Genomic DNA, 14,107 nt, shown 5'->3' with positions numbered 1-14,107 from the left:
TTCAATGTACTTTTAAGTTTCCAGCAACCTCCTCACTGACAGCTAGTGCCTGGTGAGTAAGTGATGACAACTTGTTCCAAACAGGTCTACCAGAAACGACGAACAGTGTCCCAACTTTTCCCTTTCTTTGCTTACCGATGCCAAATGTACAAATTCATGTCACATTAACATTTGTGAGATTAAATGGAAGAAACACAGGGTTGTTTCATTTAATGAATTATGGTGCTTTAACCAAACTGTGCTTAGTTCATGCAGACCCTCAGCTAAAGTACTTCAATTATAATATGAAATTATAATACAGTCCATTCTAAAGGTTCATGCATTGTTTCAAACGCAAATGAGTTTCTGACACATGCAACAAGACAAATTTCTCAACGTCTGAAGGTTCAAATGTTATTAAGTTGTCCAAATTCGCAAACTGATCTGGAAATAATTATTAAAATGTATAGATGATGACTCATGGTAACCTGATTGCATGAATTATATCCCAATTGGTTCCAATTATTGTCCTGCATGACGTTGGTTGAGGAGGAATTACGAAGGGTGGGGAGATCAGCGTAATTTATGTAAGCATTTTGATAGCCTGATTCGCTGTTATTTTAGTTTGTGACAAGCCTTTCAAACAACCTGGGCTACAGGGTTGGCCGAATGCCCAGTATGACACTTCTTCAGGCTCAATGCTCCAGCTTTTAAAATTAATGTAAACCTTGAAATACAAAAATAATTATGTAGAGTTGACAAAAACATTGAAGTGTTTTGGAAATATGCCTGCTTCATTATTAATTGGATTATCTATGAATTTAGCAATGACAAATGCAAGGCAAATAAGCAGGTCAAAGCAATTAGCAGGACCACAAAATCTCAATGCTGTCTAATTTAATGATGAAGTCAGTGGTGCACTGCAGTGGTAGAAAAGAAAATCATTACATTGAACTAAAATTATTACGCCAGAAGAAAAATGTTTTAAGGTTCGACAATGTTGAGCTAAAGAGGCACTTTTCTTTTCCTCTTTCACTTCTCTGTCCAGACTCATGATTCTGAACCCCTTCTCTTCTCTAAAGAGAACAACCCAGCTTCGATAATCTATTCTCTTAAATCTTTTTTGCACCCTCACCAGTGCCTTCATATCTTTCCTGAAGTGTGATTCCCAGAATAGGACATAATACTCCAGCTGAGGCCGAACTATTACACCTGTTTTACACAGGTTCACTCTAACTTCCTTGGTTTTGTACTCGAAGCACCTATTTATACAACCCAAGTAACCACATATCTTACTAAACACTTTCCTAACCGTAAACGGTTAGTGCATACATACCCCAGGAACCCTGTCTGCTCCTGCGCACATTTTGCAATTCTATACTTATTTTCACCAGTCCGAGAAACAACCATTCACCCGCTACTCTGTTTCCTGCTACTCAGCTAACTTGGAATCTATGTTTTTCTCTTTGGATTCCTTCTTCCCTACTACCACATCCAGGAAAACAGGTAGAGAAAACACAAAAATGCTTTAAAAAGTGTCACAAAACAGTTAGGCACAATGTCCAATGTGTCAATAGGATGCTTATTTTCTGCAAAGCAGTTCAGCTAATCCAATGCAAAATTCATAAACTCCCATCAGTCATTTTTGGCTTAGGGTCACAAATCCTTTCATTAGATCTGGTATGCAAAAGCCTCAGTGTAGAAAAAAACTCAGTTGACTGCAATAGATAAACCAGCACTGAACATTTCCTTCTTTTCGACAAAAATTGCCTGCTGTCTTGAATACTTTTTCCTCTTTCCCATCCCTTCTTCCAATAGTCAACAGTTCAGCTGCGCTTTTCATAGCAACCATTTACAGCACTGACCTGCATACTTCACCCAAATGTCTTCTCTAGCAACACTGATCCATACTTGGCACTGCTAGCATCCGGCAAATAAACGGAGAACATGCAACAACTGCATTATTGGCCTGCACTCCTTACTGTTTGCCAATTCCCCCTCCACTTGTTCTGATGAAAGGTCATAGACGAGAAATTGTAACTCTGCTTCTCTCTCCACAGACGCTGTCCGATCAGCTAAGTATCTTCAGCATTTTCCATTTCTATTTCAGATTTGCAGCAACTCCAATATTTTGGTTTTGTAGGAAAATTATGAAACTTTGAGAAAACCACGCTGCAAGATTTCTACGTGACAAACCTTCATTTCTGTTAACATTTACCTTTTGGGATACTTGGCATGTGTCAGGAAGTGCCAGAGTTGCTCCAATCCTTAGCAGATGTGGGTGTAGCGCTTGCGCTGAGCTGCCTCTAATGACTGCGCCCAGCACTATCAGATGAGCAGAGCAGGCTGATTTCTCCAGAGCCGTCAGAATCAATTTCAAAAAGACCTCGGGATCCACAAAAACTCCAATCAGCTCCGCTGCCTTCACAGACTGGAATGACAAGAAGTATCAAGAAATCAGAGGTAGCAACTGAAAACTTTATCTCAAAAACCTGATGCATTTCAAAGCTAGGAAAGTATCCAATTTGTTTAAAATATATATTCCACTGCAAGTGTCACAAAATCATTTACAAGTTCCTAGTTATCTACAATATTTGACTACAACTAGATTTTTATAGTTTGTTGTCGTACATAATGCAATAAAATACATAGGAAAATGAGGATGGTATGGTGGCACAGTGTTAGCACTGCTGCCTCACAGCGCCAAGGGCCCCGAGTTCAATTCCTGGCCTGGGTCACCGTGTGGAGTCTGCACATTCTCTTTGCATCCGCATGGGTTTCCTCTGGGTGCTCCAGTTTCCTCCCACAATCCGAAAGATGTGCTGGTTAGGGATATTGACCATGCTAAATTCTCCCTCAGTGCTACCTGAACAGGAGCCGGAGTGTGGCGACTAGGGGGATTTTCACAGTTACTTCATTGCAGTGTTAATGCAAGCCCTACTTGTGACAGCAATAAATAAACTTTAAAAAATACAGGCCAAACAATTACTTCTGATATGAGTGATGTAGAATTTGTATTGCTTACACTTTGAGCCGGAAATTGGTTTTAGCTTCACCCAGCAAATGAAAACCATTTAATTGCATTATGGTTATTGTTTCTTCCAACAAAATTGTTCTAGTGTGTATGCGTGTTAGGATGTGCTTATGTCTCAGTGACTAGTATAATAATTCACAAAAACATTACACGTCACCTTGAAGGATATGAAAGTCAAAGTCATTTCTCATGTTGAAAAACAATAAATGGCACATTGCAGCTTTATCAAAAAAGGCAGAACCTTCAGACAATCTGCCTACCTATCAATCTCTTTTATCCCTGCGCTTTTATTCTGAACAGCTCGTGTAAAAAAAAAACTACTCCCTCAAGTGAAACCATTTTGAGTATGTAATCATTATTATTTCTCACTTATTCACAGCACTATTTATATACATGGGAATCAATTGTGTTTTGTACAATAGGATCTCTGTTAATACACCTTGTCTGCTACCTCGGAGATTGGAGGACTGCTGCCCTGCCCTCCCCCACAAATGGAAGCATGTAGGAAACACTACTTCTTTTCAATAACATGTTTGCTATTAGGTACTTGCCAAAGAATGACCTTGGACATCCCCTTTAAAATCTCAGGAGGAAGCAAGTTTATGGCAGCAGACAAGAGCAGTATAAGCAATGTTATACAGGCTAGTTCAATATGTAACTGAATACAAACCTGGCAAAGCAAGATGCTCTGTGAACGTAAGACATGGCAACATAATGAAAGTCTGCCATGAACGAGAATACAAGAGTTCCTCTCTACTGTTAAAAGCGTTTTAAGACAGAATTTTCCCCATGGAAATGGTTCCCGAGTAGGTTGCAACAACTTATTTCCCTGTACCACTCTATCCAGTAACATGGGGGTACTGAACTGAACGGGTCAGAGTGACAGGCAGTCCTGGGAAACAAATGCATCATCTTACGATTGGGGAGCTGCTCTTGGAAAACAAAACATTTACATCTGCAAGCACTTATGGCTACTGGTTTACTCCATTTATTTATTTTCCAACACCCGTCACTGTAAACCACACCGGCAATAGCATTGGCAAAACAAACGCTGCATTAAAGGACAACAGTTGCTATCGTTAGTGTTTCTCATCCCAGGTTGCAGGAAAAACAAAAGTTCTTACCAAAAAAATGCATTATAAAATAACTATTAATTTATGTGTGTCACAAGTAGATTTATATTAACACTGCAATGAAGTTACTGTGAAAATCCCCTAGTCGTCACACTCCGGCGCCTGTTTGGGTACACAAAGGGAGAATTTAGCAAGGCCAATGCACCTAACCAGCACGTAACAAAATAGAACAGTTTTTATGAAAAAAAAGCACAAATTAAACCAAATCACAAGTTGCTCAGCAATTAAAATGTTAAAATGAATACTTCAAGTGGAGGCACACTTATGAAAAATGTCCATTTCTAAACCGAATTCCTGATATCCTTCGTTGACCATTGGTGGCCATGCCTCCGGCTACCTAGATCCTAAATTCTGGATTTCCATTCCTAAACATTTCCGCTTCTCAATTTTCTTTGTTATAATCTTTCATAATGGATTCAGTGAAAGTGCTTGTTTAATAAGACTCTGATCTTAGGCAATATGTAAATACAAACTATTGTTGTCTTATTCTGATTAACCATACAGTACAATAGAGGTGTTGGTCATCTAACCCCTTGAGTACACACTGGCTCTTTGAAAGTACAACCCATTTCATCCCACTCCCCTGCTCTTTTCCCATGCATATTTTCCCCCTTCAAGTATTTATGCAATTTATTTTTACGACGATTGAATCTGTATTCACCATCCTCTCACGTAGTGCATTCCTAACCACTTGTGTGAAAATGATTTTCCTCGTGTCATTGCTGGCCCTTTGGCCAATCACTTTAAATCTGTGCCAGCTGGTTATCCATCCGACAGTCACTGAAAACAGTTTCCCTTTATTTATACTATCTAAACCTTGCTTGATTGTAAACACCGCCCTCAAATCTCCTTTTCACCTTCTCTGCTTTAAGGAAACAATCCCAACCGTTCCAGTTTATCCATGCAACTGTAATCCCACATCTGCAGAACCATTCCCGTAAATCTCCAAAGCACCTTCCTTAGAAGTGGTGCCCAGAATTGGAGACATTACTGCAGCTGGGAACAAACTGGCACTTTAGTATAGCTTCCTGGCTTTTGTATTCTATGCCTCTATTTAAAAAAAAGCCAGGAATTCCATATCCTTTATCAACTGCTTTGTTAGTCTCTCCTGCCACCATTAAAATGTGCGCACAAACACCCCAGATCTCTCTGTTCTTGCATCCGCTTTATAAGTTTTACCGTTCAGTATGCTGAGGTTGCTGTTGCTCCTCATTCTTTCCAAGATCCATTACCTCACGCATTTCTGCGTCCAACTTCATTCGCCAGGTGTCCGGCCATTCCTCCAGCCTGGCTATGTCTCTTTGAAGTCTATTATTATCTCCCTAAATATCTTACTACACTTCCATGCTTCCAGTTATTAGCAAATTTTATAATAGTGCCTTCTATCCACATGTTCAAGTCATAGTGCTTATCAAAAACAGCACTGGTTCCAGCTCTAAATTTTCAGGAAGTTCACGGTGTACCTCAGCCATTCGCAACAAATTTCTGCTCAACTAATTTTGTATCCGTGCTGCTATTGTCCATTTTATCCTATGGACTTGGGGCGGCACGGTAGCATAGTGGTTAGCACTGCTGCTTCACAGGGACCTGGGTTCGATTCCCGGCTTGGGTCACTGTCTGTGTGGAGTTTGCACATTCTCCTCGTGTCTGCATGGGTTTCCTCCGGGTGCTCCGGGTTTCCTCCCACAGTCCAAAGATGTGCAGGTTAGGTTGATTGGCCATGCTAAAATTGCCCCTTAGTGTCCTGAGATGTGTAGGTTAGAGGGATTAGCGGGTAATATGTGTAGGGATATGGGAGTAGGGCCTGGGTGGGATTGTGGTCGGTGCAGACTTGATGGGCCGAATGGCCAGTTTCTGCACTGTAGGGTTTCTGTGATTTCTATGACTTCAATTGTGCTAACTAATTGGGGCATTTTCCTCCCGTTTTACGTGCCAGGAATTTTCACTGGACATTTTACTAGAAATAGCTTCTACAGATATGTGGCATGCAGTTAGAGACTAATTCTTGTAAAGTTGTTTACAATTGCAAATGGAGTCAAAGACTTTAGTGTGAAATCGTCATCGATGCTAACTGAAATATTACTCATGCGGGAGAGCAGTAAAAGACATCTACATACGTTCTGAACCACAGATGTCTCCTCATCTGAACATGACCGATACATGGTACTGAGCAGTAGCTCCATGTGCTGCGTGATGTGATCCTCAGCATGGAGCAGTAACACAATCAAGAGCTGGGATGCTTTAACCCGTGTTGCAGGAACCCAGTCGGTCATGTCTCGGCTAACGGCGGGCAGAATTTTGGACAAGTTGCGAAACACCAGCTCTCGGCATCCAAGACAAGGGCGTTCTGCTAAAAGCAAAAAAAAAACAAAAATCCAGTCTAAATCCAGTCTAAACTTCATCGTCAGATTACAACAGGCAGGGGTAAAATAATGGTCAACCTTTGTATGAAAAGTTTAAGGGTGGGTGGGGAGGATGGTGGTACAGGTAGCAGATAATGATAATAGTCACCCTCCTCAAATAAGTCAAAAACCAATGGAACATATGTCACAAGTTTTCATTACTGGCTGAAGATTTGAAGAAAGTTGAATGAATATTCACCAACACAACTCTGCTATACGGTCATTAGTACGAGATCTTGAACCAAGGCCCTGCCCTGTCTGCCTCAAGTTGATATAAAAGGCATTATTTAAAGAGCAGAATTTTTTCATTCAATCAATATCTCTAATTATTTGGCCATTCAGGCAAATTCACCATAGTTCCAGATGACCACAGGCTGCTCTCTCTCTCCTTTGAGGGGGAGAGCTGACTGGTGGGGATTTACCACGAGGATCACCACACCTCAGGCGAGGGGCAAGGTTGAGGAAAGTGAGGGCTTCATGAATAACCTCAGCCAGTATGGGAATTGAACCCGTGCTCCTGGCGCCACTCTGCATCATGAACCAGTTGTCCAGCCAACTGAGCTAACTCACTCCCCATTATGGTCATTATTCTGTCACTGTTTGAGAGATATTGCATCATTTCACTGCCATGTCTCCTACATTACAACCCTGACTACACTACAAAAGTACTTCACTGGCTGTTGAGAGCTTTTGCGGAGAGCAGAATGGCACGGAAGCTGTGCTAACTCTATATAAATACCAGCTCTTTCTTTGCAATAAACAAATTTCCAATTGAAAAACTTCAGAGCACACACCTGGATTAAATATAGGTGATTTATTTCAGATGCATAGCAACCCTGCAATTCTTTGAGGTTTTAAATTGTGGAGCGCATGCACCCACAAACCCGATAATGGCTTTAACCTCTTCGCCTTCCATGACAAATAACAGACTACAGCACTCAGACAGTGCAGAATCTTCTGTTTAATGTTTTGCGGTTCTGTAATTATAAGTTACAGCAACACAATGAAAGCTTTCCTCGCACCATTCATGGTTTTAATACACAGACAAACTCATGTCTAAGCTGAATTCACGAGCTGCCAGCAAGATCATTACTGTCCAGCAGCCTCCTGTTATTTAGGGACACTTCATCACAAGGCCATGACTAATGTCCTTTATTCTTGAACAAATAAATTAACAAAAGAAAATTGATGAATATGTGGCACATAGAAAACAGTGGAAAAAAAATGACCAATTAGCAGGAGAACTCTGGTCTGATTTTTGGTAAGTCAGGAAGTCCTAGCCCAATGCACAACAATTATTGAAATGAACTTTAAAAATATTCTGCATTGTGAAAACATTCAAAGTATCCCAAGTTTTTAACACCAGGAGGCAGCAACTCCTGCAATGATTCTGATAAGAACAGAGATTTTTTAAAAATTCTAGTAGAAACTAAGAACATTTAATATAAATTGCAAGTTTATACTTGCAAAAGTCATGGCCTCTGACTTGCTTGGAAAAAGGTCATTCAGTCCCTCGAGGCTTTTCCACTAAAGTTTAACATTTATTTATTAGTGTCACAAGTGGGCTTACGTTAACACTGCAATGAAGTTACTGTGAAAATCCCCTAGTCGCCACACTCCGGCGCCTTGTTTGCGTACACTGAGGAGAATTTAGCATTGTCAATGTACCTAACCAGCACATCTTTCGGACTATGGGAGGAAACCGGCACACCTTGAGGAAACCCACGCAGACACGGGGAGAATGTGCAGACTCTGCACAGACAGTGACCCAAGCCAGGAATCGAACCCAAGTCCCTGGCACTGTGAGGCAGCAGTGCTAACCACTGTGCCACCGTGCTGCCTTACTCAATGAGATCATGCCCGAGCTGTATCTCATCTCCAGCCCCCTGATTTGCCTCCATAACCATTCATACTCTTGCCTAACAAAATTCACTGATTTAAAATCAAGCTACCGGTTACTGTTTCTTTGTGGAAGTGTGTTTCACAATCCAACTGCCCTTTGAGTGATCAAATGTTTCCTAACTGTTCATCTAAATGGCCTGGATTTCAAGTTATGTGCCTTTGTACAAGACTGGCCCACGAATGGAAAAAGTTCTCCCTAGCTATCCTATCAGTTCCTAGCAAGTTCTTGCACAGGATAATGAAAACATGATCTAGTCTCAAGCAATTTGCAAGTGTTGTGTTTTCATTTCAGGTTGCAAAACACACATTCTTTACAATTACTAAACTGCTGCAAACCATTCGGCAGGATTCTGAGAACCAGGACAAAATAGCAGTCCACAGACAATACAGAACACCCTATTGCAGCCGACTTGGATTCAGCAATACTATCATCATGACCGATTCCAAGAATTTGTCAGCTGCAGCTCAGTGGTAGCACTTCTACCTCTTTGTTATATGGTCATGGGTTCAACCCCACTCAAGAGACTCGAATCAGAATCAAGGGTGACACTCCAATGCAGCACTGAGGGAGCACTGTACTGTTCGAGGCTCACAGTGGATAAGATATTAAATTGAGGCATCACTCTTCCTCTCCAGTGAATGTAAAAGGTCCTGTGGCACTATTTTCAGGGAGGACAGGGAAGTTATCCTTGGTGTCCTAGCCAGTATTGATCCCCCAATCAACATCACAAAAACAGATTATCTGATCATTATTACATTGCTATTTTTAAGATCTCGCTGTGCTCAAGCTGGTTGTCACGTTTTATACATTACATGAGTGACAATACTTCAAAAGCATTCCATTGGCTGCCAAGTGCTTTCAGATGTCCTAAGGTCATGAAAGGCACGATATAAATGCAAGTTTATTTAATATTATGTATGAAATAACTTCCAGCTCAAAAAATATGCTTGGTATCACATATGACTCAGAGATAAGCTTCCAACCTCACGCCATCACTCAGACAGCCTATTTCCAGTCCTGTCACATTGACATTCTTCACCTTTGCCTCAGTTTCTCGGCTGCACAAGCCTTCACTCATGTCTTCTTCGCCTGAAGATTTGACTAGCTTAACGCGCCCCTGGCTCAACTCCCACATTCTTTCCTTTGTAATCTCAGGCTCATTCAAAACTCTGCTGACCGTATTCTACCTTGCACAAAGTGTCATTCACCTAGCCTCCCTGTGCTTATCAGACCTACATTGGTTCCCTGTCAAGCAACATCTTGATGTTAACATTTTAGATCTTGCTTTCAAATCTCACCATGGACTCACCCCTCCCTATCTCTGTAACCACCACCAGGCCCCAAATCCCCTGAAATATCTGTGCTCTTCTCATTCTGGGGTTCTAAGCATTGCCAATTTAAATCACTCCACCTTTGATGGCCATGTCTTCAATTGCCTGGGCCGGAAACTCTGGAATTCCCACCCGAAACTTCTCCAGCTCTCTTTCCTCTCTAGATCTTCCTTCAAACCTAACTAATTGACCAAGATTTTTGCCATCTGACCAAATGTTTCCTTACATGGCTCGTGTCACATTTTGTTTTATAATGTTCCTGCAAAGTGCTTTGGGATGTTAAAGGTATAAGTTATTGTTGAAATTTAGGTTCTGTCGACTGTACAATTCCCCACAGATAATTCCCTATTTTTAATTTACCGATGCAGTGTTGCAACGCAGAAACTATTTTAAAGACTGCTTTAAACTACAGTCAGACCCAAGCAGGATAAAAGCTTGCATCCACAATCTTCTCTGCTGCTAACAAAGTTTCAAGCGATGTGCACCATTTTACTATCAATGAGGAAGAGGGGAAATAACCTCAAGGAAACTTCAACTCAGTTTCTGCTGTATAGCTCCAAGCAACTGATGAGAGCAGGGCAAGCAGAACACTAAGCCTTTCTGGTTGGAAAGTGGCGCACATTGTTGGTAAGGTGTCGAAGATAAGTGAGACAGAGAGAAAAAAAAGTGCTGACAATTGGAGTGAGTATGGGAAAGAGAGAGGAGGGGGGACGGCGGGGAGGAAGAGAAAAAAAAACTGAACAAAAACAATTGTACTGTATAATTACATGTCAATAGATGGTAAAAGGTTAGGTAATAACTAGTGCTTGAAAGAAAAATATGAACAGGCACTCCCCTTTTGTCCTCAGGCAGGATTTTCAGATTCTGACCATTCTTTTAAACATATTCTTCACTTGAGTCCACTAGTTCAGCCATTTGCCTCCCAGCTACCTGTTGTCAAAGACTGGCTATTAATTGTCTGCACCTGTATCTTAAGGCGACAACTGCTGTGCTGGATGAAAAATCATTCCATTGCCTGGCTACAACTAAGGACTAGGGCTGACTTCACTTTTCCTCTAACCTTCTACAGCTGTCACTCTGATCAAAGAATGGAAAGGCTAGAATGCCAGGTTCATTAACTTGAAAGCAGGCCACGGTGGTCAATGAAGAATTATTATAAGCCAAAAGTTGCCCCAAGGTTCAAAAAAAAAATCTTTTACTTTGAGCTGTAGCGTAAAACTACTGGGTCACATACCTATATTCCTTGTTATTTGTCCAACATACAAGTACACAACACACACACAACCACATGCCATATCAAAACACTATATTCAAAACCAAGAGTAGTTTCAACAATCTTCATAGCGAAACCTTCATCTTAATTGCGCCTCAAAAGGAAAAGAAAGGTCAAAAAGACAAACAAAGTTAAACTTGGAAGATTTAAACAATTTTATAGAAATTAATTAGGAGTCAATTTAAAGATGTGAGAAGAGATACAAAACCTGACATTTTCTCCTGTTTTCAGGGGTCATGTCACACGCGATTGTAAAGAGCTTACGCAAAGTTGGAATCTAATTTTACGAGCTGCTTAACTAAATAAACTTGTTCTGGAGAAATTATCACTGAAATATTGCAGCATGGAATAGACATAGATTAATCTGCGTCTCTCCAGTGGCTGAAGTTGAAATGAAATTACGCAAAAGAAAAATCCCGCATGCTGTTTTACCAAAAGATAATATTTCAAATTGCTGCATAATTGATTTCCCCCCTCAGCAAAGATGGATTTTGAATGAATAGAAATGGACTATATTAATAATAAGTAAATACGTTTTGGCTGCCCAGGCGAATTCTAAATTCCACTTAGATTTTTATCTGCTTGTCTTGCTATTTATGTAATCTATATTTATATTATTGTTGTTAACATTGAGTTTTAAAGTTTATTTATTAGTGTCACAAGTAGGCTTACATTAATACTGCAATGAAGTTACTGTGAAAATCCCATAGTTGCCACACTCCGGCGCCTGTTCGGGTACACGGATGGAGAATTTAGCATGGCCCAATGCACCTAACCAGCACGTCTTTCAGACTGTGGGAGGAAACCAGAGCACCCGGAGGAAACTCACTCAGACACGGGGAGAACGTGCAGACTCCACATAGACAGTGACCCAAGCCGGGAAACAAACCCGAGTCTCTGGCGCTGTGAGGCAGGAGTGCTAACCACTGTGCCGCCTCTACATTGTCCCCCTTGAAAGTGGTTAACAGGGCAATTTTACTTACAGATTTGACTCTTCCCAGCCCAAAGATTGAGAGAGATAATCAGACATGATTAGCACAATTGGGTGGAATTAGCTGTTGGATTATGATTTGCCAGATGGAGCAGTTTTGTTGCAATGAAATACAAGACTTCAATGTATATTTATGTATGGATGCATTTTGAAAGTGTTTTATCTTAAGATCCAGATGTTTGAACATGGACAAACCAGTGTGAATGTCTTGGATATGGTAATTGGCTGACATGCAGAGTGTTTAATAGCTGGAGTACTGAAATGAGTATCATCAGGGAGTGACTGGATAAATGTTTTCCTTCTGATTTTGAATACCAAAATGTAATCCACCAGATTGACTGATATGGCATTGTCACAAAAGCCTCCATGACACAAAGAGGCGCATAGGAGTTCGCCAGGTGCTCTGACCAACATTTGTCCTTCAACCATTGTCACCATCCTTCCATCTATGAAAGATGATGGACACACAGCGACAATCCAATTCATATGGGGTATCTTCATTTGGCTGATGGTTGGAAGCCAATTCTTGAGAAGCAGGTTTTTCCACAAAGTGCCGCACATCAAGCTACAAGATGTCATTGTGGATTTTTCATTTGCGTTGACATCCATTGCCAACCTACTGTAGCCATTGGTCAATGTGTTGGTGAATGCCGGTATACAGGAGGTGTCCACAAGCATTCTCGAAGCAGAGCTTTGGATGTCATTTGGCTCCGGCTACCTCACCATAAGACACTCCTTGGGGGGTATATAATGGTCTTCCATCTTGCAATGCACCCAATCCAAGAAAGCCACCTCTGTTTAATGAGTGTTAACAAACCAAGGCCTTCGAAAGGACTGTGACATTCCCGATTTTGTCCCGCCAGACAATACCCATAACACACCGCAAACAGCAAAGATAAAAATTGCGGAGCTTCTTTTCTTCATAGTTCTAAGTTGTCCACTTTTCACAGCCATACAGCAAGGTGCTGAGAGCATATACCATATAAAGCATCATCTTGATCCTAAGAAAGAACACAAATTGCTGGAAATATTCAGCAAATCAGGCAGAGACTGTCGAGAGAAACAGTGTTAACATTTCCAGTCAATGACCGCTCATCAGAACAGAAGAGAAATGAGTTTTTAAGCTAGTGGGGGCAAAACAGTGTTAACATTTCCAGTCAATGACCGCTCATCAGAACAGAAGAGAAATGAGTTTTTAAGCTAGTGGGGGCATGTACTAAACTGAAAAAAAAGCACAAGTAAATTGTTGTTTCACTTAGTGTTTGGGGCCTTGGATGGTGAGAAGGGAGGTGGTGAAAGGGCAGGTGTTGCATTTCCTACACTTGTATGGGAAGATGCCACAGGGAAGGGGTAACTGAAAAAAGGACTAGGGTATCACAGAGGGAATGGTCCTTTCGGAATGCTGAAAGGGGAGGGAAGGGCAAGATATGTTTGGTGGTGGCAACACCACTGGAGGTGGCAGAAATGGCAGAGGGTGATTTGTTGAATATGGAGATTGGTGGGGTGGAAGGTGAGGATAAGGGGAACCCAATCATGGTTTTGGGAGGGAAGGGAAGGCAGGAGCAGGGGTGTGTGAAATGGATCATATACAGTGGAGGGCCCAGTCAACCATGTTGGATGGGAATCCTTGATTGAGAGAAAAGAAAGATATATTGGAAGCACCGGTGTGGAAGGTTGCATCATCATAAACAGATGCAACAGAGAAACTGGGAGAATGGAATGGTGACCTTGCAGGAAGTAGGGTGCAAGGATGTGTAGTTGAGATAACAGCAGGAGTCCATGGGTTTGTGCTGAATATTAGTTGACAAGTAGTGTGGTCCTAAGTGTCAGTTATTACTTGCACGTTTTGTGAGTGAACAAAAAGGTGGTAATTGCTTTCCTTCTGCATGAATCGGGTTCTGCATCCAGAAACAGATTGTCCCTCGCTGTGGATGCAAAATTTGCGAACCACTTCCAGCAGGGGTAAATAGGTAGGGTTACAGGGATAGGGCAGGAGGTGGGCCTGGATAAGATGCTCTGTTGGAGAGGTGGTGCAGTCTTGATGGGCCAAATGGCCTCCTC

The 14,107-nt window shown here is 41.4% G+C and overlaps 1 protein-coding gene across 2 annotated transcripts in view; it reads right to left on the bottom strand.

Annotated features, from left to right (window-relative positions):
• dnaaf5 (dynein axonemal assembly factor 5) overlaps nt 1-14,107 on the bottom strand; it is a 117,314-nt gene that overhangs the window by 49,460 nt on the left and 53,747 nt on the right. For both annotated transcript variants that reach the window (XR_013500689.1, XM_078240642.1), the window contains exons 5-6: nt 6,264-6,496; nt 2,198-2,410 (exon numbers count right to left, since the gene is read on the bottom strand). Coding sequence is in view for 1 of the 2 variants with exons in the window: in XM_078240642.1 (XP_078096768.1) it covers nt 2,198-2,410; nt 6,264-6,496 (446 nt within the window). In the remaining variant the exon portion in view is untranslated. The remainder of the gene's footprint in view (nt 1-2,197; nt 2,411-6,263; nt 6,497-14,107) is intronic.

The sequence above is a fragment of the Mustelus asterias genome, chromosome 23 (assembly GCF_964213995.1).
Source record: "Mustelus asterias chromosome 23, sMusAst1.hap1.1, whole genome shotgun sequence".
NCBI lineage: Eukaryota > Metazoa > Chordata > Chondrichthyes > Carcharhiniformes > Triakidae > Mustelus > Mustelus asterias.
The sequence above is the reverse complement of the archived record's forward strand: the minus strand, read 5'-3'. Positions and strand labels throughout refer to the sequence as shown.